The following is a 25,067-nucleotide window of genomic DNA, read 5'->3' as shown; positions in this document are numbered from 1 at the left end:
CCATCGCACAACGGCAAACGTGAGGTAATGAGAACGTCTGACGGCAGCTTTCGAGTAGGCAAGTAAGGGGTAAGCCCAAGAGCCGGGAGGCGGACGTTGGCAAGTTAGGGTACCGCGTTGGGTAAGTCTTGAAGATACTACATCAGAGACATCTGAGAATCAGCAAGTCTGCCTCGCGAAATAGGTCGTGCCGCGAGGGGTCATCGAAACCTTCGACGAGGCGGCAGGGGGCATTGCCCAACTTCGATACCTGCCCCAGGGCATCGCACTCGGTGTGTTTATGACGATGGTGTCGCATACCCCGAAGGCCTGCTTTGGGGGAAGTGAAACTTGTGGAGAGTGTTATGCGCAGGTTTTGGTCATTGCAGAGCTATGCATAAATGTGACGATGTCTGGCTGTGTAGATTTCGCACAGCCTCGATATACTATTTTGGTGCGCTGCTCGGATTGGTCGCATTACGCCTCGCAACCAATCACACAAGCCCCAGCCACAGTCTCCCCACATCCATGCTCTGCCCTCTGCACCCGCTGTTCGCGGATGTTCTGTAGTATGATGATGATGTGCTGTTGGCGCGTTCTGTGCTTACTTGACCGCACACCGTCAGAGTCTCCTCTCCGAGGCATCACGTCGGATCTGAGATCTGTATCGCATGGATAATTGATCAGACGGCCGCCGAATAGCTCAGGCAACCGCATTTGGTGCCTCGGAACACTTGGCGGTTGTTGAAGGGCAAAACGGGCACAACGGGATGGTCTCGAACTCACCGAGATCCAGACGCTGCCTCCCCGACAATTTGACTGTGATAAACACGTCGCAGCTGCTGGACAATTGAGGTTAGGTTGAAGTTTTCGAGGAAGATAGGGCCCACGATGTACCAGGTTTTGGCGAGCATGATCAGACCATGGATAGGATACCAAGGAGCGACTCCATGGCGATCTAGTTTCTCCTCAGAGCGAAAGCCTGCCGCTGGCCTTACTGGTTTCGGTGTCGATTTCTAAAAAGGGCGCTCTAGGGACCAAAGTCCCACCCAAAATTGTTTGTATTGTGTCAGGGTACACAGGGCCACCCACCACCACGTTGGTCTTGGTCGGTCTTGTCAGGCAAGAACCAGTGGTGGTGGACTCGAACTCGGTGACAGTGACAGTGACTCGACTAGCGAGGGTAACGAGAGAAAAGGGCTGCCAGCGCGCGCGTTGACTGGACAGAGAACGAAGGATGCTAGCAATCAGGTCTCGATCCAGTAATAATCTCAGGGCCCCGATGGGGACCAGAAGGGACCAGGACCGAAGGAGAAGAGAAGGGCAGCACGACGGAGGAGAGCGACATGAAATTGATCTAACCATGCGTCTGCTGGCGAGGCAGATCCCAGCGAAACTTTCCCAGAAATGATTTTCCAAGCGGGAGAGGTGCTGCTGCTGCACTGGCGGCCTGTCTGGGTGCCTGCGGCCACTACGGAGTCGACGAGCGACGGTGTAGGGTGGTGGGATAATAGGAGATGGGTAAGTGAGTGTGTCGGTGCATGCTGGGGGAGAAATCGTGGCTGGCGAGGAACCCACCAAAGTGACACCAACTTGCCTCCCGTACTGGACTGGACTGTCCCATCCTGGACGACGACAGCACAGTACCCGCACCCTTCCACCGCTACCCCTGCCTCGCACAAGGCCGGCTCTACCAGGGTCATTCAAGATCCACACCATTCTGCACTTCCACACAGCCAGGGTCCGTCCCTGCTGCGCTTTTGCTGGGTCTGTCGACTCGATCCGTACTCTCATAACTATTGCTGCTGCTCTCATGGCCATTATAATTAATCCTGGAGGTGCCCCCAATTCAAAGACACTCTTCACCTACCACCAATATCCAAGCAACTCACTCCCACTCGTCTCTCTCTTGATCTCCCCAAGGCAGCGATCAGCATCTATTTGTCTGACCGCATTGCACATAATCTTACTCCTCCTCCCGAAAGTTACTTCTTTACCGGGTCTCGTCCTCGATCCTCGACGGCCTTTCTATATATCCTCCGCACCTCGCTCTCTGATAAACTTGGTCGTGTCTCGGATCATTATCTGATCTTCATCTACTCCTTCCTAAGTTTACCTCCCCGTCTTCGCTACCAGCCGTGTGGACGAACCATATCCAAGCGCGCTGCTATAAGTCGAGAGGCCCCCCTAAACGTCCAGTCCAAACACTTGCTCAGAAATATAACCATCACACTGGATCGCCTTTAGAACCACAGGTATATACTCTCGCACAAGTCTCTTGTTCCTTGGTGAAGCAATTGCTGATGCGACTTAAACGACAGGTTGTGGCTTTCAACCCAAGACAGCCAGCCATCGACGCCTCTTACTCCACCAATATGGTCTCGATTGCAGAGACTACATACCACATGCTCCCCCGCCATATGCATAACGAGAACGAGGAGGTCGACTTTTCTCTATACCCAGATCCTCAAAACATGTTCTCACAAAGCTTCCCGTTCTCTGCGCCCCAGAACTTCAACATGGAGGCCTATTCATACCCGAGAACACAAGAAGTATATCCTTCAAGCACAGGACTTACTTCGAATGGCATGTACGCTGAGGCACCTCAATATGCAATGGAATCGCCAGAGCTCCGAGCTCCTTCCAACTACTCGACCGCTTCCGGTCCTTCAGCAACTTCCTCCGCCATGGGCTCTCCACATTCGATCCATGGACACGTTGTCCCACCCCCAGAGTGGGCGCCTCACGGTCTCGGGTTGAACCCGAGCATTGTCAACTATGACAACTTCGGGCCCGGCAACGAGTACACCTTTCAACCTTCAGGTATGGACGACTTTGCTTTAGATGCGTTCAATCCTGCCAAACCCAATGGCTTTGTTGGTGAGTGTAAAACCATTACTAGCTCTGCATCTCATCAGCATGGTTCAATCTCATCCACGTCCGAGTCATTTTCTTCTTTGTCTACTTTTGCACCTTCTCCGATTTCCGTGGACACACCGACAGCCACAAGGTCAATGGCTTCGCCAGTGACGCCCGTCAGTGCAATCAAGACAGACTCCCGAGATGATTGTTTCAGATCTCCTTCTGTGTCTGCTTTTTCGAGATCTCCTACTTTGTCGCGTCGACCATCCCTAGCATTTAGCGCGCCTTTTTACGCCTCATCGAGCACCCCGACAGCACGGTCCCAAGACATGCGATCTCCCATTTCTTCCATATCTCATTCTTTTGCATCGGACCATTCTCCATCATACGCAACTTTTCAATCTCCTTTCTTTTCTCAATCGAGTGGCAATTTTGTACCGCCTCTTGAATCTTCTTGTCGGTTTCCTCTGTCAATCCTGCATCGTCCTTCACCGCTTCGTTTTGAGAGCAATCGGCTAACGTACTCTAATTCAGACCCATCCATTCTTCATCCGCAATACACTGGTCACCCAACATCAGCGACGCAGTCAAATGAAGCATCTGCGTATCCTCCGCCTCAGTACCCGGGTTCGCCATCATTGTCACAGATGTCTAGAAGCCCGAGGCCAGTGAAGCAAGGAAGCCAATCGCCATACTTGTACAGCTCATATCCCTACCCACCTCCCCACCGACGGCCATCACTGGCTTCTCACCAATCTTATAGTAGCCAAGATGGCAACTTCAGCAGTGAGGAGTCAAAAGAGAAGGGACGATGCACCTACCCCGACTGTGGAAAGGTCTTCAAGGATCTAAAGGCACACATGTTGACTCACCAGAATGAGCGCCCTGAAAAATGCCCGATCCAAACGTGTGACTACCACATCAAGGGTTTCGCAAGAAAGTATGACAAGAACCGACACACCTTGACTCATTACAAGGGAACCATGGTGTGTGGCTTCTGCCCAGGCTCCGGATCTGCGGCAGAAAAATCATTCAACCGCGCCGACGTTTTCAAGAGGCATTTGACCTCAGTCCACGCGGTTGAACAAACCCCACCAAATTCCAGAAAGAAGACTTCAGGCAACATCAATAGTGCCAAGAAGCTCTCTGGATACGCTCCCGACGCTACTGGCAAATGTTCCACCTGCTCCGGCACTTTCAGCAACGCTCAAGACTTCTATGAGCATCTCGACGACTGTGTTCTTCGCATTGTGCAACAAGAAGAACCGTCGGAAGCCATTAACGCCGCGCGCCTTGCTGAAGTGGAACAAGACCAGGCTGTGCACGAGACCCTCCGAAACAACGCCTTGCCAACCACGACCACCAACATGTACTCTGCAGACGAGGATGATGAGGATGAGGAATTCGAAGATGAAAATGATGATGATTTCACTCCTCGATCCAAGTCTTCACGAAAGGGACGAGGAAACCGCAACCCAGCCAACGGTGTTCAGAAGTCCAGAGGACTGACACACTCCAAAGGCGGTGTGACCTTGAACACCAAGGGACGAAAGAAGCGCAAGGATTACCCTTCATCTTGGGGGTGCCCAGCTTCACAAATGAAGATGAAGAAGCGGGTTCTCTGCGTCTTCGATGGACCACGTCGTCTCTGGAAAGACGACATGATGCTTGATACGGACTACGAGGTTCGCATGAAGCTCAGTGACGAGAAAGCATACGTCACTGACCTTGATGTGCAAACGATGCGACGAGCAGATGCATTCCACAATGCGACTGAGGAGGAGAAGGGCCCTTATATCTCTGACGATCTGACCGGAATGGATTTGGAGAAGCTGATGGAAGTTAAGAGCGAGTCATGATTACGACTCCGTCGATTTGCGATTTATGAGCTTATGTGTTTACGAGATACCTTTCTTCTTATATAATATCTCATCTGGATACTACAACCTTTTTTGTCGTTTTTTGTTTCGGCGCAAGGGAAGGACGGGACGATACCAAAGATAAAAAGCTCCACATCTTTTCCAATCCATCATTATCATCATCATACCATCAACAGCATGTATGCATCACGCCATATTCAGTTCTTGTGGAAAGCTTTTGAGCGGATCTTTCTCTCTCAGACTTTTACCTAGCTAGCTATGTGTTTTCTTTGACAATGTTCGGCGGGTCCGTACTTGTGCGATGCTGGGAGGAGAAGCTGTGTTATTAGTAAAGTAATGAGAGGCACCTCTTCAATCATCAATATCTAAAGATATGTCAAACATTTCTTGCTCTCTCCCATATACCAAAGTGATCTAAACTATAAGAGCACAGGACCATGTGATTCGATTCGATTCCGCCCTAAACTCCACTCCACTCGCATATCGCATAATAGAGGGGCACAGAATGTACCCCCACCCGTCACCATATTTTTCGCAACACAACCCACCAAACCTCCACTCCTCGGCACACAACATGCTAACTGACAAAATCCGCGTCTCAGGCCCCGAATCCAACGACCCGGAAGACATCCTCTTCTCAACCCTAGGAGTCATCTTCCCTGATGACATCACCAATCAACACGGCGACAGCACCTCCTCCGTCATCTATCTCTCCTCCACCTTCGGCTCCCTCACACTCTCGCTCGCGGACCCGCAAGGCGAAGATAATCGCCGGCTCTTCAGCCATTTCCTTTGGAATGCCGGGTTACAACTCGCGGAATTTATAGAGCTGGGGAAAGATGAGGTGGGGAGGGAGTGGAGTGTGAAAGGGGAGCGGGTGCTGGAGCTTGGTGCTGGAACCGGGTTGGCGGGGATGGTGGCTGCGTTGAGTGGTGCGAGGGAGACGGTTATTTCTGACTATCCTGCTGAAGAGGTGTTGGGCAATATTAGGGCGAATGTGGAGCGGAATTTGAGGGCGAAGAACCATAGTAGTTTGGGACAAGTAGAGGTTCAAGGCCATGAATGGGGTGTGTTGACGGATGAGTTCTCGAGGGAGAATAAGGGGGGTTTTGGCAGGGTTTTGGTCGCGGATTGTTTGTGGATGCCGTGGCAGCATGGGAATTTGTTGGGGAGTATAAGTCATTTCTTGGAGGAGGAGGGCGGGAGGGCGTGGGTTGTTGCGGGGTTTCATACGGGGAGGGAGAAGATGAGGGGGTTTTATGGGGAGGAGCGGTTAAAGGAGGTGGGGTTGGAGGTTGAGGGTATTTGGGAGAGGAATGCGGATGGGAGGGAGAGGGAGTGGGTTACTGATAGGGGGATTGAGGATGTTACCGAGAGGAAGAGGTGGTTGGTTTGTGCGGTTTTGAGGAAGAGGAAGGGATGAGGTGGGTTGAGGGGGTTTGTCTGTGATTATGTGCATAGTCTCGATAGAAGCAGAAGATACCCATTTGCTATTAAACTCTACATTCTGTTTTCGAGAACTATTTTCTACGTACAGTACCTAGGTACATTACCAGCAAATGCTAGCTCTTTTGAGACTTCCATATAGGCGTGGGCCCTATTGATGATGTGCCAATCATCCCCTTATGTTTGAGTACTTGTACATATGAGCCCAACGAGCGTAAAGAGTGACAAATCTGACAATCCATCCAGCTTAACCATCTTCAATCTCTCCGTTATAGCAGAGCACGCTGTAGAACGATCTCCTCCCTCCAAAGGCGAACATCTAATAAATATCTGCCATCTGCATCAGGCATTTAACGTCTCCGTCCATCCATGGCAACTTTGAGATCTCTTGAACGATTCTTTGGAAAGCATAGTCGTCTCGGACTGCGACCAAGCCATTAGGACCGAGGATCATCATCTTGAAGGGCTTATGGAGTCCATTATTGAGACTCTGGTGGACGTGTTCAACCAATTCCTCATATGTTGGAAGAACGTCTGCAACTAGTAGGATCTTGGGTTTGTGATGGTCTTTGCCATGAAGAAGATTCAAGTGTAGCTTCAAGCGCGTATCCGTAGAAGGTTCGGTAGTGGGAGGTGTGGAATGATGAGTATTGTTTACAGTTGACTCGACTGAATCTTCTTCTGGTTGAGATGCCGGACTCACTTCATTGGATAGCGCTGGGTCTAGGTCGATGGGGGCGTTTGAAGCAGTTGTAGTTCCAGCATGTTGATATCCCAGTTGTGGAGTCGATTTTGCAGATTTGGAAGGTACCTCATCGCCTGAAACTTGAGTAGCCGCGGTAACTTTCTTCTGGCGTTGTGCTTTTCCATATTGCTTTTGCCTCTGATTGCTAATCACCCGTCGCAGAAGAGGCCCAATCGCGGAAATGATCCTGGGAAAATAAGCATTGATCACATTGCCAGAGTATATTGAACTTACCGGTTACTCTTCTCTGGCCATATCAACTTTCGATCAGGTAGACTTGCACCAGGAGCCTCGCTTCCCCAAAAATAATCGCCCCAGCCTTCGTCACGCAGGAAAGCCAGTGTGCATTGATGCAGCTTCATCTTAGTGAGTCCTGGCTTCCTAACTTTACTTCCCACACATTCGAGCCTGTCTGGGTGCTGCGGGTCGAGCATGTAATCCTTGGCGGCATTCTGCAGCTCAAGATATTCATGGGGAGTTACTTCTAATTCTTTATAGATCTCCTTCATGAGTAGTCCTAGGCCAAATATCAGTAAGATTCAATTGGGGTACACTATAACTTACTGCTTCTGCGTCTCGAAGGTACAGGACTGTTGGCGCTCAGGCTACCAGGAGCTACTTCATCAGACGAGGAATAAGCCGCGCCATAGTCGCTCTCCTGTGGAACATATGTTTTTCTCATGTTCGGCTTATCAACACCAGCTACCTTGCCCCCATCGACGCGTGGGCGCTTTGATTGATGCGCCGCCGTAATAGGCTCAGTAGCATCAGGCTCCGGAACGAACGTTCTTTTGAACAAAGGCTGGCCTGATGGGGATGATCTCCAAATGTTTGAAGACTCCAAATCCAACGGGAATAAGGCTGGAGAATACTCCAAGGTCGGAACAGTATTCGGTACATGATTGTGGTTCACGGAGGATGAAGCGCTTGATTGGATTGATTGAGGCTCATTGTGGTTTGCTGCTGATGTGGCATCGGTGAGCTGTTGAACGAGACGCTCAAGTCGAGCGCTCTTTCCAGGCTCTTCAGGATTGTAGGTTACCAATTCATGAAGGAAATTTATTGCGAGGTTGCCACTGTCTCCAGGCTCATCTTCTGGTGATTGATTAGCCTCCTCGACTTCGAAGTTGAGTTGTTTACTTACGCCCATTGTCAACTCGAGCGCTTTCAAGGTTCAAGGCTTCCATCGTGACCTCAAATGTTTGCCGTGTTTGGTCAGAAAATCGTGACTTGCGGAACAAGGGTCGGGCCGCGGCGGTGGTTGTTTGTTTTACAAAACATGGCAAGGCTCTGCAGGACTGTTTATCATCTTGAACCAAACTAACCGAAACAGGTTAGCGACTTTATATGACTTTCAGATGTACCAAATCAGACGGCCAGTTGAACCTTCTGAAAGATACGTTTCAGACATCCATTTGCTTTTGACAGTGTTTAAGTAGTCGTTCAATCAGAGCGATTATGCTGTGGACTGTACAACTGCTGTACACAAAATTAAACTCCCTATAGTAAGACAGATGCAACATTACACGTCAAAGCCGTTTTAATATTCAGTGCTTGATTTTATTTACGGCTTCTACGTAGTTGTTTCGATCTCAGTACCTACCTAGGTACAGTACTCGAAAGTTCATTCCCATGTACTCACGTGGCTGCTTATGTCATGCCTCAGCAGCGTCATCCTCATCCAGCGAAACCTTGCGATTCACTTTCCACCATTCCGAAACAACAACTCCCATGGACTTACACACCACAACACTTCCACGATGATGGAAATAACAGCTGCTTCTTCGCCGATAGGGTCGGAGATATTCGCCCTAATATCTCTTCTGGTCATTAGTCTTGGAGTCCTGCTTCTCCTCCGATATTACCTGCCCCTCCGCAGCACTCCGGCGTATTTGACTGTTCCAATCTTCTTTGCTCTCGGACTACCTGCGAGTATTATCTTACTTGTGCCAATAGATTTGGCCTCGAATGCACGAAATCAGGATGCTGGGAGTAGAGGAATCTGGCTGCCTGAACGGTTACTGCTAGTATCATGGCGCATCTCGTACTGGCTAACTTTCGGACTGACTTGGTATGTTTCATGTTTCTAGTTATTGGCATGCATCTGATGTGTTCGCAGGTTCATTCTACCTATACTAGCAGAGTTCAGCGATTCTGGATATCGCGATCCGAAGGCCAAGCTCATCTACTCGTTGCGCGCCAATGCTCAGTATCAGGCGATTGTATTCGCAGCAGCCATCGCTACCATGATATACATTTTCGTCTCGTATGGTGTACATACAGAGTCTTTCAAAGCGACCGTCATGGCGTTGGCATACTGTTGGTGCTTGGTCCTTGCAATCTACTTGATGGGTCATGGCCTCGTCATGATTCCGAGGAGCCTGTTCAGAAATGCGAGCATCAGTGGAAGGTTGAGACGAATCCAAGTTGATGCGGTCAAAATTCACGACAAGATGGAAGAAGCTATCCAAACTCTTGACGATTTGGAAGCACAAGTTGCGGAATTGGCAAAGCGGAAAACCGGCTCAGCAACACAATTTAGGGACTGGATTGAAGAGCTCGCAGATGAAACGCATCTCCCAGAGTCACGTCCTCGGACTCTCACACGACGCATGTCTGTTCCTGAAGTCAATGTTCCACATGTTATCACAGAACGGTACCTGGCTGACCTGAGCCGGAGACTCACAAGAGCTCGACACAGCCGTGCAAGATACCTCGATGAATGGGATCACCTACTACAAGAAGCAACTAACGTCCAAGCAATTCTTGATTCTGCCGCATCGAAGCGCATCGAAATTGGCCAAGCATCGCCAAACGCTCCCTTTATGGAGCGTGTCACGCTCTTCACTCCCTATACAAGGTATCTCTACAGGTACTGGTTTCTACCATACCTGAGAATATTCCTTGGTTGCTTCTTATCTTTGGCATCATTTTGTATTGTGTGGTCCGAGGTCACAAAGTCAATCAACCCTTTGTTCTCAATCATCGCACTGACTATTGTGCACCATCCCACAAGCGAGCGCGGTCAAATCGGATTTGCCGGACAAGTTATTGCCAGCTGTTGGATATTATATATGTGTGCTGCAGCTTTGACTTCGCTAACAGTTGTGAAAGTGTGGCGGGGACGAGCGTTGGTAAGACGAAATACCCATGGAGAGAGTGCTATGTGGTATGCTATGCAAGTAGCGAAGCTGTCAGTACCATTGTCTTTCAACTTCTTGACATTCCTATCTCAGGATATCTACATCAATACAGTATTCTACGACTTTCTGGGGAAGCTGATCAACCTTACCGATGTGGGAGCGTGGTTTGACTGGCTGTTTCCTTGCTTTATCTTGGTGCCTGTTTGTGCTGCCATTTTCAATCTTTATGGAAAGGTCGCAAACTGCACAGGTTTCGGTGGAGTCATCGATGATGACGAGGAAGAGAACGAGTCTGGTTACGGCACTGGATCGTGGCGAGAAGGCAGAGACCTTATAGAGCGAGAATTACAGGGCCATTCTTCTCTTGGTAGACTTGATCAAAGTTCAACAGACCGACGTCTTCACGTTCCGAATAATCCAAACAACCGGCCGGCACCGACTCTCTCGGTGCCTCCAGCACAAAGAGCCAGCAGTCCAGCACAAGCTTCAAGAACAAGGCCAAGCGCAGAACCTCAGTCGCAAGCGCCAAAAGAGCCCGAAGACGAAAACTTCTTCGAGGCATTCGGCCATCGGGTAAAGAATACTCTCGATACAATGCAGACTCCGAAGTGGTTGCAGAACGCTGGTGAAGGAATGAAACGGCCCAAATGGATGGGAGGAAGTGGAGATTCTGAGCCGAGCGGTAGTGGCGGCGACTTTACGAAATGGTTTGGTGGTAGCAGTCGGGATGGGAGGGTCAGGTTATAAGAGCCCAGTAATTGATTGCATAGCAGAAGGCGTTTGTGTCAATAGACTTGGGTATACCATCTTTACGAAACCAATTTAACTTGTATATAATGATCCTTGAGGGTACACTGTTCAATTATTATTAGGGGTACCTGTCTGTTGGAAGCGCAATGTCTGTGATAGTCACAATAATCGAACTGCTCGAGAAAGATGCTGATCCCTTCAACCATGGCGCATACTTCCAAGCGGCCTGCTTCTTCCTGACGCAGCTACCGGAAAAATTGGAATATAAGATAATACTGTTTCAGAGCTTATGAGAGACTATGTATCTGGGAAAAGCAGATTCTTCGAAGTAGCAGGGAGTACACGTCGTCTTTACTTCTTCCACTACTTTCTCTTCTAAATTTTAGGCTATACTTAGTACTTAACCCACTCATATTGTCCCATAAACTCTTGACAATGTTATCTTATATTCCAATTTTACGGTATCACGTCTCTGATGTAAGCAAAAGCCCAACTTGGCCGAAGGTTGATCGTACAGCTTTCTCGCTTCCACTAATATTTCCATCTATTGAAGTTTCATAATCCATTTCCACAAAGGCGTTAAATGCCACCCGATCACAATGCAAGACACTCATGTCGGCAATACCTTTCCTGTCTCTCCTCTCGACCCGCACGATTCAGATTTTCATCGGTAATGTATTGCATCGTACGGACGACCAATCAATTGACCTTGCGAGTACAGCAAGCCTCGTTCTGCATTAGCAAACGCCAAGCCGCATCCTCCGTGAAGACATTTGGCGGGGGTCTCGCCAGCCACCGAGCTACTGCAGTGAATGCGACACCGAGTATTCTGACCTTCTCTTTCTGCAAACATGATTCTTCTAAATTATTCAAACTTGTTCTGCTAGACCCATTCAACTCGAGGATTTAGAGAGGAGGATTTGAAACAGAATACAAGAAAATGCGTCGCAGCCATGGACGATTATATGTTCAAAGCCAATGTTGATCGATGTAATGTGGTGTCAGAGTCAACGACATATCTTGAGATCATCTCCTATTCAGTAAGATACCCTCGGACCTGGAGTGGATGGAACAAAACTGACTGATATCAGGATGCCTCCCGAAATTCAGTTGAAGAGCATCCATTGACTCTGGATGAGGATTTCAACAACTTCTTGAAAAGAAAGGTGGGGCTTGCGCCAGACCGAGATAAGGACGAGACTTTGACTAATTCGAAATACTGTAGGGCGCATTTGCTCCTTTGAAGCTTCCTCCAGATATCACCCAGACAGCGTGTATTCGATTGATGTACGTATATCCCGAAAATTGAGGGTATCATGTGCTGACACTGCCAAGCCTTCAGCAAAATGCTCAGCATGCCGAAACTTTCACGCCACATGTTATTAGTTTGAAGAAAGAGGCCTACAAGTCCATGATTGTAACTTGGAACTTGCCTTACAGAGCCATCGAAGGTACCAGTGTCGTTGGTCCTTTCTTTTGGGCAGCTTGGGATCAGGATGAGACGAATCCCCATCTTCGTAAGCACGTCTTCCTCCTAACCATCGGAGATAGTCTGACATCCGCCAAGAGATTGTGTACCGCAAGAGCGATGTCCGGAAAAAGGGCAAGACTAGGGGATGGGAACTCATGCTCTCCCATGATGTGAATAACGGCACCACCACCGGCTTCGCTAAAGGCACTCCAAGTTCCGACATTGTCGAATGCATCAAGCATCTCAAAGCATGTGCATTCCAAGTCAGCCATCCTATGCTGCTCCCCATCATTATCTTCTCACACGACGTGAGCTTCCAGGTAGATATCAAGCAAAGAGAAGCACGAGATTGGCTTCGAAGACTCGAACATGCCGTCAGCATGCGCAACGAGATCGAGGAAAAAGAGGGATATGTTAGTAAGGACGGAGTCGTGGATCTGGATGCCATCAATAGAGATCTGGTGGAGTGCCATTCTCAAGTTCTGTGGAAGAGACCAAAAGCATATCTGCAAATGCTCGCTCATGTCGAGAAGACCATGGATACGTTCTACAAGAAATTGCCTGAAAGTCGGAAAGATGTACCGATGCGGCAACTCCATGCTAGTATGCTTGCACGGCTAGACTTTTATCGTGTAAAGCTGCAGGGCATCGATTCGTATGCTTATACGACTTTGCAAAGATTGGATATCCAGAGAAGTGCGGTAAGAAATCTCTCATCTCGAATTAGCAGTTTCAAACTGATGAACATTTCAGCTGTATAACATCATCGCTCAAAAAGAAAGCAAATTGAACTTCAAAATGGCCGGCGAACAACGCAAACTCGCCCACGCCAGTAAACGCGACTCTGCCGCCATGAAGATCATCTCCCTCCTCGGCGCCGTCTTCTTGCCTGGCGCCTACTTGGCCTCGGTCTTCTCTATGTCGTTCTTTAATTTCCAAAATGACGGCGGCACTGTCGTTTCCAGCAAGTTCTGGATATATTGGGCCGTGACCTTGCCTATCACTGTTATAATCACGGCCATTTGGTACGTGTGGGAGAAGAGGAGGGAAGCGAAGTACGATAGAGAAGATGACGATCTAGAGAAGGGGAGCGAGGTCATGGAGAAGGACATCATGGCGATGATGAGAAAAAGAACAATGACTAAAGCTAGTACTTGGGATAAGGCGAGCTCGTGGGACTCGCCGAAGAGTGCCGAGGTGGTTAAGTTTCAGAACTTGAAGAAAGAGTAAGGGGAGATGGTCGTGATGTTATGAGTTTCTGCATGATGAGAGATGATTGATGATTATGAGCTTATGATCTAAAAGTACATACAAAGTATATAGCCATAATAGACGTTAAATGGTTGGTCTTAGAAACGAGATAATTGCAAGCAGCGATACGCAACATCAACAACAGTTAAAGCGGAAGGTCTCGAGTGTTAAGACTACGATTGACCTCTTTTCAAATCTGGAGACTAAAACGTTCGCAATAACATATAAGTGGGCAGAATTTCCCAGGTAGTGTGATAACACTATCAAGAGTTGCGGTATTCAATTCCTGTTCTTTCACGAATGTCTCTACTTGGAACCCAACTCCTATACCTGACAATGTGGGTGTATGTTCATAGTCCTACCTCCGTACACATTATATCCTCAAGTCATTATTCGTCACTCTCTCTTCCATCCTTGCCATCTACACTCGCACCTCCAGCAACATTCGCGACAAATTCCTGGTACTTGAACACTTCTCCCCTCTTGCCCATCCCGCCTCCAGTATGTTTTCCAAAAGCTCTTCTGCCTGTGAAACCATTCATGACTTTATCCACCTCTCTTTCAGTCAGAGCTTTATCACCTGGCTCGGGTGCGGTATGAAGTAAAGCATCTCGTAACTCCGCAAGGTCGACTTGTCCAGAATCGTCTTCATCGAAAGCCGAGAAAGCAGAAAGAAGCTCCGATGATGGGCTTAAGGAAGCTAGAAGACCAGCCAAAGAATTAAGGAATGTAGGTAGGGTGACGGTCTGTGAGGATGAAAGCGGGAAGAAAGCGGTAACATCTGAGGTGTTGGCTGGAAGACCTAGAGTTTAATTTAGCATGACAGGTTTGACACCTTGAGAAATAACTCACCCAACTGGGTCAGCATATCTGCAACATCCTCACGGCCAACTTGCCCGTCACTATCTCTATCCAACACCGAAAAGCCTTCCCTCAATTCTCTAATTTGAGCGGGTTGTAATTTCGAAAGCGCATTACTATCAGTCGTAGTCCTCGAGGTGAGCATGCCTCCGAACCCAGGACTACTCGCGCCCTTGGTTGGTGACGTCTCTATTTCTCTCTGAACTGATGTAAGACCTCGTGGTGTCCATGAATCTCCATCTGCTTGTGGTGTCGAAGCCCGATTTAGTCTCGACGGCGTGGTTGTTGTTATGGGAGCAGCCATTTTGGGAGGTGATGCGACAGGCGTCGAATGTCGAAGTGGTGAAGGCGATGCTGGACTTTCTGGACGGCGGAAAGGAGATGCTCTCGGAGAGCCATAGGAAAGAGGAGAAGGTTTGTACGAGGTCGCCATTACCTGAGTTTGTGTTAGTAATTGGGGTTGTTTTGTTTAGGAAATCGCGATGGAGACACTTACGACAACTCTTCCTCTTGGTTTGGCGTGATACTTGAGTCTAAATTGTGGACAAGATGAGATAGAAGTTATCAGATGAAATGCTTTGATTTAAATCACCAAAGAAGGGTTTTGAGAGTTCAATGTATGAAATGTTCTGAGGAGTTGAAGCAACTGTCAATGATGATTATCGAGATGTAAACAAACTGCTATACCAGGCTTTAAAGCTTAAATCTCAATGTGGGGCTTCGAATAATGGCCGCTCATTGGACAGTATCGATTTGATTTACTCAGGGGTAACAGGTACCACGGCCAAGTCACTTGAATGCTGTCTACACATATGTTTCACAAATAATTGAATATTCCAACATGTGTTCATGACCATCTCTCCTACATGCCACAAGAAGTATCTCGTGGGCTTTCTATCGCATCGCGTTCCTTGCGACGACAAGGTGCAGTGCTCGCGGCGCTCGCACGGCCTCTTCACTGACTCCTCATGCCTGCAGGCGCTGTCTGAACCTTGTTTGAGTGGAGCACGTCGCAGACACTGTGCTTTTCCCGAGAGGGTCCTAGTGTAGGGGAAGATGGCCTCCCCTTACATCTATCCGGGTCTATTACCGGTATATTATAACCCAGGCAGAGGTATAGCGATGCAGGTTCAACGTCCCACCACCCGCGGGACAGCAGGAACGACCGATACGACGACAGCAACTCGAAGTTCCAATGGCAGTGTCGCTGCCCATCGCAGAACGTCCCTGTCTTCATTTCCATCCTCGAGATCTCCCTCAGTAATGTCTCGGCATTCGAGACCTTCGAGGTCACCCAATCCTCCCATGATAGATACCGATCGCACTTCAGATCCGAGCTCGAATTCGAAGACTCCATCAAGCGGTGTGTCGTCGCAGCATTCATCTTTATCCGCGCCTCGAAGATATAATCCAGATGCTCATCCTACTAGAAAGTTGCGGTCACAATACCCTCGCGGGAACACTGAGAACCATGTGGAGTACATCCTGGTTGCGTCGTTCGATATCGACAAAGGTCCTATTATGGAACATCAATATCCTGTTGCAATTACAGGCGACGAGCATATGCTGGCAGAGTTGATGTTGCCAGATCAGGCGCATGTCCGAAATCAGGATTGGACAATTTTCTTTTTGCACAAGGACACGAGCCAAGAGGAAGAGGAGGCAGAAGCGAGGGAAGAGAGACGAAGAAGACGACAAAGGAAGAAAGATCGAGCTGCCGGTCTCTTGGACCCTGCGGATGTTGAATCTGCCGATGAAGCTGAAGAGGATGAAGAATCAGCTGAAGACTCCGACGAAAGTGAACCGGAGGGCGGGGAGGGTCCACCGTTGATCTATGTTCTCAATTTGGTGAATACGAAGCAAGATAAAACTGCCAAAAGAGGTGCAGTAGTAAAAGCCATGGCAATATGCACAAGGCATCCATTCTTACATATTTATAAGGTAAGTCCCCAACATATCATTGTAGATATAGCTAACGACAAGACAGCCCTTGCTACTATTAGCTTTGGAAGAATACTTCAAATCCCCTCATCCTGCAACGCTGGCGTCGCTATACGAGGCTGTTAACACTATGGATCTATCCCTAATGCCGAGACTTAGTCTTCTGGAAAGGATTCTCTTACAAGCAAGCGACAATAAAGATCTCTTCGTAGAGAAATTCGAGCAGATGATTCAGATGCGCATGGCAGAGGATAGAGGAGAAGCGCCAGAAGATGTAGCGGTTCTGTCAGAGAGTCCTGAAAGGCGTATGGATCTGACTCGAAATGGGACAAAAGCCCATGTCGTAGCGCATTCTCAATACTCGGTCCCACGAGATACACATGAATTCGAAACAAAAGTCATGTACAATGGCATTCCTATACCGATCAAAGTCCCTGTGGCAGTTTCGCCAGAAACTGTCGGCGACTTCTCCCTTATTAAACTAATTCAAACATTCGGCGAGCCTCATGCAAAGTCACCTCAGCCATTTGCGTTGCACCCACATCTCACTACGAGTGGCGCTTTTACGCACCCCATCATAGTTCTCGCCAATGCTATGTTGACCCAAAAACGCGTCATATTTCTGGGACATAACCGCCCCTCGGGAGAAGTAGCTGAAGCAGTTCTCGCTGCTTGTGCGCTGGCTTCGGGTGGAGTTTTGAGAGGCTTCACACGACATGCATTCCCTTACACAGATCTCAGCAAGATCGACGACCTGCTGAAAGTACCTGGTTTCATCGCTGGTGTAACGAACCCAACCTTTGAGAATCATCCTGAGTGGTGGGATCTCCTATGTGACTTGCCTACTGGTCGCATGAAGATCAGCAATCGGATCGAACAAGCCCCCTTTACAGAAGGTTTGGTGAACTTTTCTGCCCAGAATCCTGCCTTCGCAAGTATGGTTAACGGAGCGTCTACGGCAAATGCAGCTCAAGATCCGACAGGGGATGCAGCATTCATGACAGACGTGCTTCGCAGTGTTGCTGCTAGACACGGAGAAGGCGTCATTCGCGCGAAATGGCGCGACTGGGTTGAGAAGTTTACTCGTGTAGCTGCAGCTTTCGAGGAAAGTGTGTACGGAGCCAGTGCCCTGTATATTGGCGTAGAAGAGGCTGAACCCGGAAATGAAAGTGTCTCTGGTCATGGTTACGTGTGGGCCGATGAGCAAGCCAAGCTCAAAGAATTGGCTGGTGGCGTGCACCGGATCGAGGGCTGGAGAAATACTCGAAGCTACTTCAGTTTCAAACAGGTAAATAGTTTTCCTCCGATTTCAAGACAACGCTCATATGTACTAGGATCTTGCCCAGCTATATACCTTCCGACCATTGAAGTCTCTTGATCTTCATCATTTACATGATCGTCTTCGAATGACCAAGTTGAGCCCGACTGCCAGTCGAGAGATCTACATAGCTTTGTCAAAGTACACACATTCGTACGACGAAATCTGTCAGCTTCTAACTGTAGCACCTGAATCTCATGCTGGACTTTTCTACGTCGCCCTGGGACTGTTTCACAAAGATAAAGACGTCAGATTGAAAACAGTAGATCTATTAGAGAGAATCAGTGAGCACGAAGCAGGAAGACATTGGTGGAAAGCCATGAGTCGCTTCGAGAAGCTCGCCTTTCATCGAATACGAAGAGAAGCTGAAACGGAGATGCGAAGCAAGATGGGCGCAAAGGACGGTTTCGTCAACGGAAACGGTCAAGCGATGATGGTCGAGAAGAGGATAAGCTGAGCGGCCAGGACAACAGAAGTAATGAATGATGAGGCCACGACGATATTGGAGTTGCTGCGCAACAAGGCATTTATTAAGATACCCCTCAAGCCTATTGGGACTTGGCATATTCACGGGCATAAGGAGCTTGGTGTGCTGTTCTGCGATTGAGCTTTACGTATGTTCAAAGTGTATTGCGCTTTATAACTTTTGTTTTGATGCCGTACCGCTTCTATGATCATGAGCTATAGTTCACTGCAAGAGCAGTGAAAGCACATACTAAAACAAGTACTTCGCAGCATGGTTGACGTGGTCTGTCGCGAATGTCGAAATGAAATAGTAAGAGTGGTCATAGTCCTGTTCAACGTTAGAAACTACCTGCAGCTTTGCTTATTTCCAATGGACAAGACTTACAGGTTGCATCCTTAACACAATACCCTTATCATTCCCACTCTGCTTAGCAGCCTCCAAAAAGTTCTCTGGTAGCAACTGCTTCTGCTTGTAGAAATTATCACCAGTCCCAACATCAATCAAAGTATCAAAGCTGCTCTTCCACTTCTTAATCAACTCTGTAGCGTCATGCTTCTTCCAGCTCTCCTTATCGTCTCCCAAGTATCCCTTAAATGCCTTTTCTCCCCAAGGACAATTACTCGGATTCGCAATTGGTGCAAGCGCACTAACACTCTTATACATGCCCGGATTCTTCAAGAACAATGTGAGAGCTCCATGTCCACCCATACTATGGCCTGTAATAGAGACACGCGAGGAATCGAGTTCGGGAAACGAAGAGAAGAGTGCTTTGGGCAGTTCGGATGTGATGTATGATTCCATTTTATAATTCTTGGACCAAGGATCGGCTGTCGCATCGATGTAGAAACCGGCGCCAGATCCGAAATCGTAGGAATCGTCTTCGCCTTGGATCTTGAGCCCGCCTAGAGAATTGTCAGTCTCGGGGAGGAGGAAGAGGGGAGGGGAAGAAAGGTACGAGGTGAGGTATCTGGGTAGACGATTGCTATGCCTTTTTGACTTGCACCATATTGGAAGAAACCTTTCTCGGCGCAGTTGTCGCCTGTGCAGGTAAGGCCAGAGAGGTAGAAGAGAACAGGCACTTTTTGTTGCGTGGCTCCGGCATTTGGTGGGAGGTAAAGGTTCAGTGCCATTTCACAGCCAGTGGTGGTAGCATCGTGAGTGAGCTTCAAAAGCTTGCCGCCAAATGAAGCGATGGTTGCTGTGGTTTTCAAAGACATTGTGAGGATTTCTGAGATAGATATCAATTGAAGATTAAACCTGAGAAGTGGAAAGGTTGTTCACGAAGCTGTAAATAAAATGGTGCTTTCAATTAATGACGTTTTAGGCTTTGCGACCCCTCAATGCCCCGCCATAGGCTTGCATGGATGGAACTCTTTCGGCAATAAAATCCCTTCCACTCGGAGATCTCACGGCATTTGCGAAAGTCGACAACGGCTCCAAAGACACTCTAAATTCATCATCCATAACCCAGAGAAAAAGTGGCTGCTCTCATGAGACATCAGTAGAAGAACGTTCTGCTATCCTTTTGTAAGGTCACTTGGCTGCCTCCTTGCCTTAACGCCATTTTATACGCCTTGCCAGCACCTTTGCTATGCAGAAACCAGATTCCAATCGAGACCCATAACCACCTCCAGGAATGTTCCGAAAGTCTGTCTAATCCTTATACGTTGTGGTCGGAGATTCGAATTCTTACTGGAGAAGCTCTTCACAAGTCCAGTCCTCGTACCTAGGAGGATGTCAAATGAGGTTACTCCATGACAATAAAACAGCCCACTTACCAGCCATCCGGCATAAATCTTCTCACCACCAAGGGTATCTTCTTTTCTCTCAACTCCTTGATCGCAATCTGGAGTGGATCTGTCTCTCCTTCCAAATCCACAAGAACTGGCGCATTCATGCTATTGACCCATTGTGATCAGTATAGCTCAAATTTCGTTGATGTCTAAATTCTCCTTGGATGACCAACCTAATCTGCAGTGCCCTAGTTCCCAAGATTCTTGCCTTCTCGTACTTGGTCATGTATGGCGTAGTTGTGCGCTGATCGTTGGGTATCTTCTTGTCCTTTGGCGCCTTCTCAGCCTTCCCTCGAGTCGCCCCATTCTGATCTCCTGATGAAATTACACCGCGATCACCAGTGGCTAAGAGCTGATCTGGATTCTGGCCCACCGCAATATCGTCGATTTCGGCATGAGTCTCTTCTTCGGCATCATAAGGCTCTGGCTCTTCTGGATCATAGTCGGGCTCATCGTTATCGTAGTTTGGGGAGTAGCTATTGTTTCTTCTTTTAGCAAGACTTCAAGCAAGAGCAAAACCTCGAACAAGGCCTGAAGCCCAGGAGGCTGAACTCCATAATCAATTGGCACTCACCCGCCTCCGCCACCACCACCGTCTTCGTTGTCAGACATTCTGCTTTATGGAGTCGCAAGAGCTTGAAGTCTGTTGCAATATCAAGGTTGTGCGTAAACTGTATCTGCGCTTCGTCGTTGTGTTGTCCAGCTGCCAAAGATTTCTTAGTCGAGGCGGACTTTAGCTCTGCAAAATAAGGTTTGAGCTTAGCGCGCCAAGATTTGGATTTCAGCCACACCACCAAGAAATTATTTATCGACTATCCAGTCTCATACATGATATCTCGTAAGGACCTCGAGTGTCTTCACAACAATGGCTTCGACTACGCGTAAGCGCAAAGCTCAGGATGGATTGGAAGAAGCAACCAAAAGATTGCGACTTGACAAAGCAGCCTCAACGAGCAGTGCGCAATCCCCTCAAGCTATGATCTCAATTTGCTAAGGCTATTCAGTTCCTTCCCCGATTGATTACAATGACGAGGAGGACGAGGATGTATACCAATCCGAGGGTGACCATGACTCGGAAGACGAAGAAGCCGCTGATACTCCCATTACTCCATTCTCACCTTCTCGAAAGAAATTCCCTTCCGAATTAAAGACCATCAAGTGTCCGCACGAAGGATGCACAAAGACTTTCAATCGACCATCGAGATTGACCAACCATCTCAGAACTCATACGAATGAACGACCCTATGTGTGCAAATACGAGGGTTGCGATAAATCATACTTCGAAGACAAGCATCTGCAACAGCATACTAAAGGATCTCATACCCACGAACGATCATTTCCTTGTGATTGGGAGGGTTGTGGCAAGAGCTTTTTGACCTCTACTCGTCTGAATAGGCATAAAGATACGCATTTGGGACACGAACGATTCCGTTGTACCGAATACCCACCATGCAACCAGACCTTCCGGAAGCACCAGACTCTTCAACGCCATATTCGCTCTGACCACCTGCACTTGACGCCTTTTCCGTGTACGTTCGTCGACCCTGTCACTGGAGAACAATGTAAAGCGGGATTTGATGGTGGCACTGGCCTTCGGCAGCATGTCAATCGAGTCCATGGCCCAGCCAAATTCTTATGTACAGAGTGTGCAGCACCTGGTTTCAAGACGGAAAGGCAGCTGCAGGCTCATGTCCGAAAGGAGCATGCGAGTTGTATGTTCTGTGATCTGAAGTTCTCCAGCCAGCAAGTTTTGGTGAAGCACATTGAAAGCCAACATTCTGGGAGCACCCTTGCTGAGAGGAAGAACGTTCCATGTCCGTACGAAGGATGTGGCAAGAGATTCACCAAGCAAAATAATCTCAACACACATATTCGAAGTGCTCATATGGGCGAGCGCTTTATCTGTGGCTCTTCTGATGTCACCACTTATCCTGATATCAGTTCTTTCGATGATAGTGACGCCTGTGGCAAAGACTACTTCTCCAAAGCCAGTCTTGTTGATCATATTCGCATCGCTCACTTTGGCCTACCAAGCATTGTCAATGCAAATCGGAAACAGAACATCAAATTTGAAGATGACCTCATTGATGATGCAGAGGAGGATGGCGAATATGCTCAGCCAAAGAAGTCCAAGAAAAAGACGAAGCAAGCCAAAGCTTCGGCTGTCGATCAGCTTCTTGGAATGTCTTATGCCGCTGATTCGCGACGAACTATTCCTTGCTTTGCTCCAGGCTGCCCTCACATGTTCATCCGAGAATATGACCGTCAAGTCCACATGCAAACCGCTCATCCATTCGAAGCTCCAGAAGCTGACCCTACTGTATCTGCATTCCATACAGCCTTCGATTTTCCACTCCCAGGATCAAACATGGGTGGTATAGGACCAAGTGCTGGCTTTGATTCTACAAACATGCAATCAGGAATGTTTGACCAAGCAGATATCGATTGGGAGCTCCAACGCCAGGCTTTAGAAGGAGGACCATTCTGGGTTGGTGCTGATGAGGCAGGAGGCAATTCTCAGGATCAGGATGAGTGGACTCAAGATCAGCTTGAGATGCGGAGGTTGATTGGCTGAGGGATATGGCTTCTTTAAGTGCGATTCTGATGACTGTGTTGCTACTAAGGGCTATGATATGAATATCAGTATGGAGGAAATTGTGTTTAATGAAACCCAAAACTTGAGCTGATAGCAAATGAAAAATAAAAACATAACACTTGATCCTTCAACCCTTGGGGTTCACTTCGTACTTAAACCACTTACATTATTCCATAGACTTGAGGAAAATTTTGTTTTGGATCCAAATTTCAACAATAAACCGTAACGGTGTCCTATTTTGCTGCTCCAATTCTCACCTTCCTGTCCACATGGATCAATCTAATCATCAGCTACACATGTGCCCTTGGCATAGCTGATTCGTAATAAATTTTGTTTGTTTGTCTTTTCATGCTTAAGACGTCTTCAAAGGGCCTGGGGATTAACATCTTTGAAGCACAAATCCACCAAATGCAATCACTGGAACTGAAATTTTAATATTCTTGATTGAATTGTTCCTCAGAGAACCAGGTCATCGTGTTCTTGAATCATCATAATACCCCCAATGCAGCCCATCCATGCCAACCATCCCATCTCGAAATCGCACAATCATCACACACACATCCATATCTGGACTACTTATATACATGAAGGCAACAACCATCGCACTAAGCCTAGCCCTGGTGGCGCATCAAGCTCAAAAGTCCATCCGCAGCACGACCCTTGACAACACTGCTGGTAAGATGACGTTCCTCTGGACTTCCCAGCATGGGTGGATTCAACAGTCCTTCCCGTTGTCGTGGAAGAAGTGGTGTAGAGAGTCCATCGGCGACAGAATCTCTTTGTTTCGTAGGTGACGCCAAGCGCGAGGTTGGACCAGGACGGACTTTAGATGGTGGTGAAGAAGGGATAGAGGCAGAGAATATACGCGACTTTTCGGCTGAGGGTTTTTGGAGGCTGATGTTGTGGAGGCTGGCAGAGGGCAAAGGAGTTCTGGATACACGGGACGCGCCGGACAGTCCAAGTCGGTTTGGGAAGGTGGAGGATCTGATCTGAAGGCGAGAGATGGGAACGTCTATTTGATTGGTGCGGACTTTGTAGTTTGCTAGGCTAAGACGCAGTCTGATCTCCTTGGCTTTCTGTCTGGTGTTAGAATATGTGACTTGGGACAAAGGATAAAAGTGACTTACTTGTTTGACTTCCTCAACGGTCAAGGGTCGTGGAACAGCGATGATGTTAGGAATGACAGGCCAGAGAACTTGGATATCATCTGGTTCGGTGATTGTGGTGTTCTGTGATTCGTTGACAGCAGCTGTTGGGGACGGAATGCTGGACCCGGCTGATGAAACTGGAGAGGATGGTGTTTCTTGCGATGGAAAACCAAGATCCGATTCAAGCGGCTATTCATCAGGCTTTCAGTAACAGTTTCCTCCAAGATAGGGCCAAGAGTATTCACTTACTTCAGGTTGTTCGAACTCATCATCTCTCTCAATATAAACGCCAGCCGACTCATCTTCGTCCAATCCGCCCTGCACTTCGGCTCTGGATGATAGATCATATTGTCGTACATCAACTTGTGCCCCAGTAGCCATGATTCGCTGTCTTTTGCTGGCCCGTACACCGTTGCCATCATCAGAGATAACCCTTTTTTCGCCATCCAATCCACCTTCGCTGCCAACTTCATCGGTTGTCGTCGTCCCTCCTCGCGTAGTTGTTTGCAATATCTTGTCCACGAAAACTGACTTTGAAGTACTCTTGAGTGCCTCGGACACATTCCGCGTTCCTTGTGGGGTGAGGGCATGGTTGCGGTTGAGGTTACCCAAAGGGCGTCGGATTGGAGTTGTGGAAGCCATCTTGGACGAAAGGTGAACTTTTGTTGCTAATACACGCTTAGTCGTCGATGAGTCGCTCTTTATTCGTCGAGAGTAGTAGTCTACGCTTGATTGAATACAATGTTGTCCGAAAGAGTGTCGTTCGTGAGGCTAGATCGTTCAGTATCTGTATGCGCGTTGTTCGGTTGTTGCTGTACTACACGCGTGAGTTAGTGAAAGTGTGATACAAGATTTGGGAAGCTGAGGCATACAAGACAGAAGGAACAATGAGCAACGAGTGCACAGTAGAGATCGGACTGCAGCTTCAGAGGAAAATGCGTGTTGTTTATGAGCGAGTGATGTTGTTGTAAAGTCGCGTTTGGTGATGGGGATGGGGCTTGTGAGCTTCTTTAAATCGCGTCTCAATACTGCCACTCAACCCTTGTCACCGCCTTGCCAAGGTCACTAAACCCCTGAATTAGTTCGTGCGTGCCAGTGCCAGGGTCTTGAACTAAATGTTAATCATTGAACCGACAGAGCACAACATACATGGCCTGGGTAGTTTCTGGTTTTAGGTAATCGAGAGACAATGAAGGCCTTCAATAGGGTATTGATGTCTGTGTCTATGCTTCAATTCTCTTACAAAGGTCCATTAATGTGTTGTGGAATAACGTACTGTAGCAAATAAGATGGATATGTTGGATCGACAGGGGCAAAAGAAATAGCTAGGTCAGTACGTCAATACGGGTTAAGACTTTTCAAAGTAAAATTTGATGCAAGTCTTCCATCAGCTTATCAAGGGACAAAATTACACCCG

General features: G+C 48.1%; 12 protein-coding genes across 12 annotated transcripts; 6 read left to right on the top strand and 6 right to left on the bottom strand.

Annotated features, from left to right (window-relative positions):
• Positions 1-456: 456 nt before the first annotated feature.
• On the bottom strand, positions 457-1,800 carry LY89DRAFT_665402 (uncharacterized protein; the record flags this gene model as incomplete). The annotated part of the gene is made up of 3 exons (XM_018212840.1): positions 457-712; positions 766-937; positions 978-1,800. The coding sequence occupies 3 exons, from the start codon at positions 1,798-1,800 to the stop codon at positions 457-459; spliced, it is 1,251 nt and encodes a 416-aa protein (XP_018075280.1).
• Positions 1,801-2,354: 554 nt separating this feature from the next.
• Positions 2,355-4,700, top strand: LY89DRAFT_694607 (uncharacterized protein; the record flags this gene model as incomplete). The annotated part of the gene is made up of 2 exons (XM_018216715.1): positions 2,355-2,859; positions 3,376-4,700. The coding sequence occupies 2 exons, from the start codon at positions 2,355-2,357 to the stop codon at positions 4,698-4,700; spliced, it is 1,830 nt and encodes a 609-aa protein (XP_018075279.1).
• Positions 4,701-5,295: 595 nt separating this feature from the next.
• On the top strand, positions 5,296-6,144 carry LY89DRAFT_729740 (uncharacterized protein; the record flags this gene model as incomplete). Its single annotated transcript, XM_018219405.1, has 1 exon — positions 5,296-6,144. The coding sequence occupies one exon, from the start codon at positions 5,296-5,298 to the stop codon at positions 6,142-6,144; it is 849 nt and encodes a 282-aa protein (XP_018075278.1).
• A 69-nt stretch (positions 6,145-6,213) lies between these two features.
• LY89DRAFT_778568 (uncharacterized protein) lies at positions 6,214-8,120 on the bottom strand. Its single transcript, XM_018222220.1, has 4 exons — positions 8,057-8,120; positions 7,477-8,007; positions 7,147-7,429; positions 6,214-7,099 (listed from the first exon to the last, which is right to left on the bottom strand). Exons 1-4 carry the CDS (start codon positions 8,097-8,099, stop codon positions 6,487-6,489), a joined length of 1,470 nt encoding a protein of 489 aa, XP_018075277.1. The 5' UTR covers positions 8,100-8,120; the 3' UTR covers positions 6,214-6,486.
• Positions 8,121-8,232: 112 nt separating this feature from the next.
• LY89DRAFT_681558 (uncharacterized protein) lies at positions 8,233-10,987 on the top strand. The gene is made up of 2 exons (XM_018214322.1): positions 8,233-8,983; positions 9,032-10,987. The coding sequence occupies exons 1-2, from the start codon at positions 8,673-8,675 to the stop codon at positions 10,800-10,802; spliced, it is 2,082 nt and encodes a 693-aa protein (XP_018075276.1). The 5' UTR covers positions 8,233-8,672; the 3' UTR covers positions 10,803-10,987.
• Positions 10,988-11,410: 423 nt separating this feature from the next.
• LY89DRAFT_681557 (uncharacterized protein) lies at positions 11,411-13,656 on the top strand. The gene is made up of 7 exons (XM_018214321.1): positions 11,411-11,475; positions 11,527-11,845; positions 11,897-11,971; positions 12,031-12,092; positions 12,141-12,322; positions 12,373-12,977; positions 13,030-13,656. Exons 2-7 carry the CDS (start codon positions 11,759-11,761, stop codon positions 13,504-13,506), a joined length of 1,488 nt encoding a protein of 495 aa, XP_018075275.1. The 5' UTR covers positions 11,411-11,475; positions 11,527-11,758; the 3' UTR covers positions 13,507-13,656.
• An 81-nt stretch (positions 13,657-13,737) lies between these two features.
• LY89DRAFT_638613 (EF-hand) lies at positions 13,738-15,047 on the bottom strand. Its single transcript, XM_018211588.1, has 3 exons — positions 14,885-15,047; positions 14,380-14,824; positions 13,738-14,329 (listed from the first exon to the last, which is right to left on the bottom strand). The coding sequence occupies exons 2-3, from the start codon at positions 14,819-14,821 to the stop codon at positions 13,917-13,919; spliced, it is 855 nt and encodes a 284-aa protein (XP_018075274.1). The 5' UTR covers positions 14,822-14,824; positions 14,885-15,047; the 3' UTR covers positions 13,738-13,916.
• Positions 15,048-15,651: 604 nt separating this feature from the next.
• On the top strand, positions 15,652-18,104 carry LY89DRAFT_578132 (spindle pole body interacting protein; the record flags this gene model as incomplete). The annotated part of the gene is made up of 3 exons (XM_018208929.1): positions 15,652-16,329; positions 16,376-17,617; positions 17,664-18,104. The coding sequence occupies 3 exons, from the start codon at positions 15,652-15,654 to the stop codon at positions 18,102-18,104; spliced, it is 2,361 nt and encodes a 786-aa protein (XP_018075273.1).
• A 258-nt stretch (positions 18,105-18,362) lies between these two features.
• Positions 18,363-19,330, bottom strand: LY89DRAFT_665394 (putative esterase; the record flags this gene model as incomplete). Its single annotated transcript, XM_018212839.1, has 3 exons — positions 18,363-18,440; positions 18,498-19,015; positions 19,069-19,330. 3 exons carry the CDS (start codon positions 19,328-19,330, stop codon positions 18,363-18,365), a joined length of 858 nt encoding a protein of 285 aa, XP_018075272.1.
• A 328-nt stretch (positions 19,331-19,658) lies between these two features.
• LY89DRAFT_681554 (RNA polymerase Rpb6) lies at positions 19,659-20,612 on the bottom strand. Its single transcript, XM_018214320.1, has 3 exons — positions 20,080-20,612; positions 19,892-20,011; positions 19,659-19,839 (listed from the first exon to the last, which is right to left on the bottom strand). Exons 1-3 carry the CDS (start codon positions 20,130-20,132, stop codon positions 19,803-19,805), a joined length of 210 nt encoding a protein of 69 aa, XP_018075271.1. The 5' UTR covers positions 20,133-20,612; the 3' UTR covers positions 19,659-19,802.
• LY89DRAFT_419074 (uncharacterized protein) lies at positions 20,587-22,507 on the top strand. The gene is made up of 2 exons (XM_018207394.1): positions 20,587-20,862; positions 20,911-22,507. Exons 1-2 carry the CDS (start codon positions 20,772-20,774, stop codon positions 22,479-22,481), a joined length of 1,662 nt encoding a protein of 553 aa, XP_018075270.1. The 5' UTR covers positions 20,587-20,771; the 3' UTR covers positions 22,482-22,507.
• Positions 22,508-22,941: 434 nt separating this feature from the next.
• On the bottom strand, positions 22,942-24,628 carry LY89DRAFT_778560 (uncharacterized protein). The gene is made up of 4 exons (XM_018222219.1): positions 24,523-24,628; positions 23,900-24,467; positions 23,630-23,839; positions 22,942-23,578 (listed from the first exon to the last, which is right to left on the bottom strand). Exons 2-4 carry the CDS (start codon positions 24,290-24,292, stop codon positions 23,114-23,116), a joined length of 1,068 nt encoding a protein of 355 aa, XP_018075269.1. The 5' UTR covers positions 24,293-24,467; positions 24,523-24,628; the 3' UTR covers positions 22,942-23,113.
• Between the last annotated feature and the right edge of the window lie 439 nt (positions 24,629-25,067).

This window comes from Mollisia scopiformis (genome assembly GCF_001500285.1).
Source record: "Mollisia scopiformis unplaced genomic scaffold LY89scaffold_5, whole genome shotgun sequence".
NCBI classification, from domain to species: Eukaryota; Fungi; Ascomycota; class Leotiomycetes; order Helotiales; family Mollisiaceae; genus Mollisia; species Mollisia scopiformis.
Note: the sequence above shows the minus strand (reverse complement) of the source record. Positions and strands in the feature narration are given on the sequence as shown.

What these genes read in the sequence shown, in the direction of transcription:
- LY89DRAFT_778568 (XM_018222220.1), bottom strand. Translation starts at nt 8,099, where the DNA reads ATGGAAGCCTTGAACCTTGAAAGCGCTCGAGTTGACAATGGGC. An exon ending in ACCTTCGAGACGCAGAAGCA is followed by an intron (nt 7,430 to 7,476) that starts GTAAGTTATAGT and finishes TATTTGGCCTAG; the next exon opens with GACTACTCATGAAGGAGATC. An exon ending in TGGCCAGAGAAGAGTAACCG is followed by an intron (nt 7,100 to 7,146) that starts GTAAGTTCAATA and finishes TTATTTTCCCAG; the next exon opens with GATCATTTCCGCGATTGGGC.
- LY89DRAFT_681558 (XM_018214322.1), top strand. Translation starts at nt 8,673, where the DNA reads ATGATGGAAATAACAGCTGCTTCTTCGCCGATAGGGTCGGAGATATTC. An exon ending in CTAACTTTCGGACTGACTTG is followed by an intron (nt 8,984 to 9,031) that starts GTATGTTTCATG and finishes ATGTGTTCGCAG; the next exon opens with GTTCATTCTACCTATACTAG.
- LY89DRAFT_681557 (XM_018214321.1), top strand. Translation starts at nt 11,759, where the DNA reads ATGGACGATTATATGTTCAAAGCCAATGTTGATCGATGTAATGTGGTG. An exon ending in TTGAGATCATCTCCTATTCA is followed by an intron (nt 11,846 to 11,896) that starts GTAAGATACCCT and finishes GACTGATATCAG; the next exon opens with GATGCCTCCCGAAATTCAGT. An exon ending in TGGATATCCAGAGAAGTGCG is followed by an intron (nt 12,978 to 13,029) that starts GTAAGAAATCTC and finishes TGAACATTTCAG; the next exon opens with CTGTATAACATCATCGCTCA.
- LY89DRAFT_638613 (XM_018211588.1), bottom strand. Translation starts at nt 14,821, where the DNA reads ATGGCGACCTCGTACAAACCTTCTCCTCTTTCCTATGGCTCTCCGAGA. An exon ending in AGATATGCTGACCCAGTTGG is followed by an intron (nt 14,330 to 14,379) that starts GTGAGTTATTTC and finishes ATTAAACTCTAG; the next exon opens with GTCTTCCAGCCAACACCTCA.
- LY89DRAFT_681554 (XM_018214320.1), bottom strand. Translation starts at nt 20,132, where the DNA reads ATGACCAAGTACGAGAAGGCAAGAATCTTGGGAACTAGGGCACTGCAG. An exon ending in ACTAGGGCACTGCAGATTAG is followed by an intron (nt 20,012 to 20,079) that starts GTTGGTCATCCA and finishes ATGGGTCAATAG; the next exon opens with CATGAATGCGCCAGTTCTTG. An exon ending in AGATTTATGCCGGATGGCTG is followed by an intron (nt 19,840 to 19,891) that starts GTAAGTGGGCTG and finishes ACATCCTCCTAG; the next exon opens with GTACGAGGACTGGACTTGTG.
- LY89DRAFT_419074 (XM_018207394.1), top strand. Translation starts at nt 20,772, where the DNA reads ATGGCTTCGACTACGCGTAAGCGCAAAGCTCAGGATGGATTGGAAGAA. An exon ending in CAAAGCAGCCTCAACGAGCA is followed by an intron (nt 20,863 to 20,910) that starts GTGCGCAATCCC and finishes AAGGCTATTCAG; the next exon opens with TTCCTTCCCCGATTGATTAC.
- LY89DRAFT_778560 (XM_018222219.1), bottom strand. Translation starts at nt 24,292, where the DNA reads ATGGCTTCCACAACTCCAATCCGACGCCCTTTGGGTAACCTCAACCGC. An exon ending in ATGAGTTCGAACAACCTGAA is followed by an intron (nt 23,840 to 23,899) that starts GTAAGTGAATAC and finishes CCTGATGAATAG; the next exon opens with CCGCTTGAATCGGATCTTGG. An exon ending in CCGTTGAGGAAGTCAAACAA is followed by an intron (nt 23,579 to 23,629) that starts GTAAGTCACTTT and finishes AACACCAGACAG; the next exon opens with AAAGCCAAGGAGATCAGACT.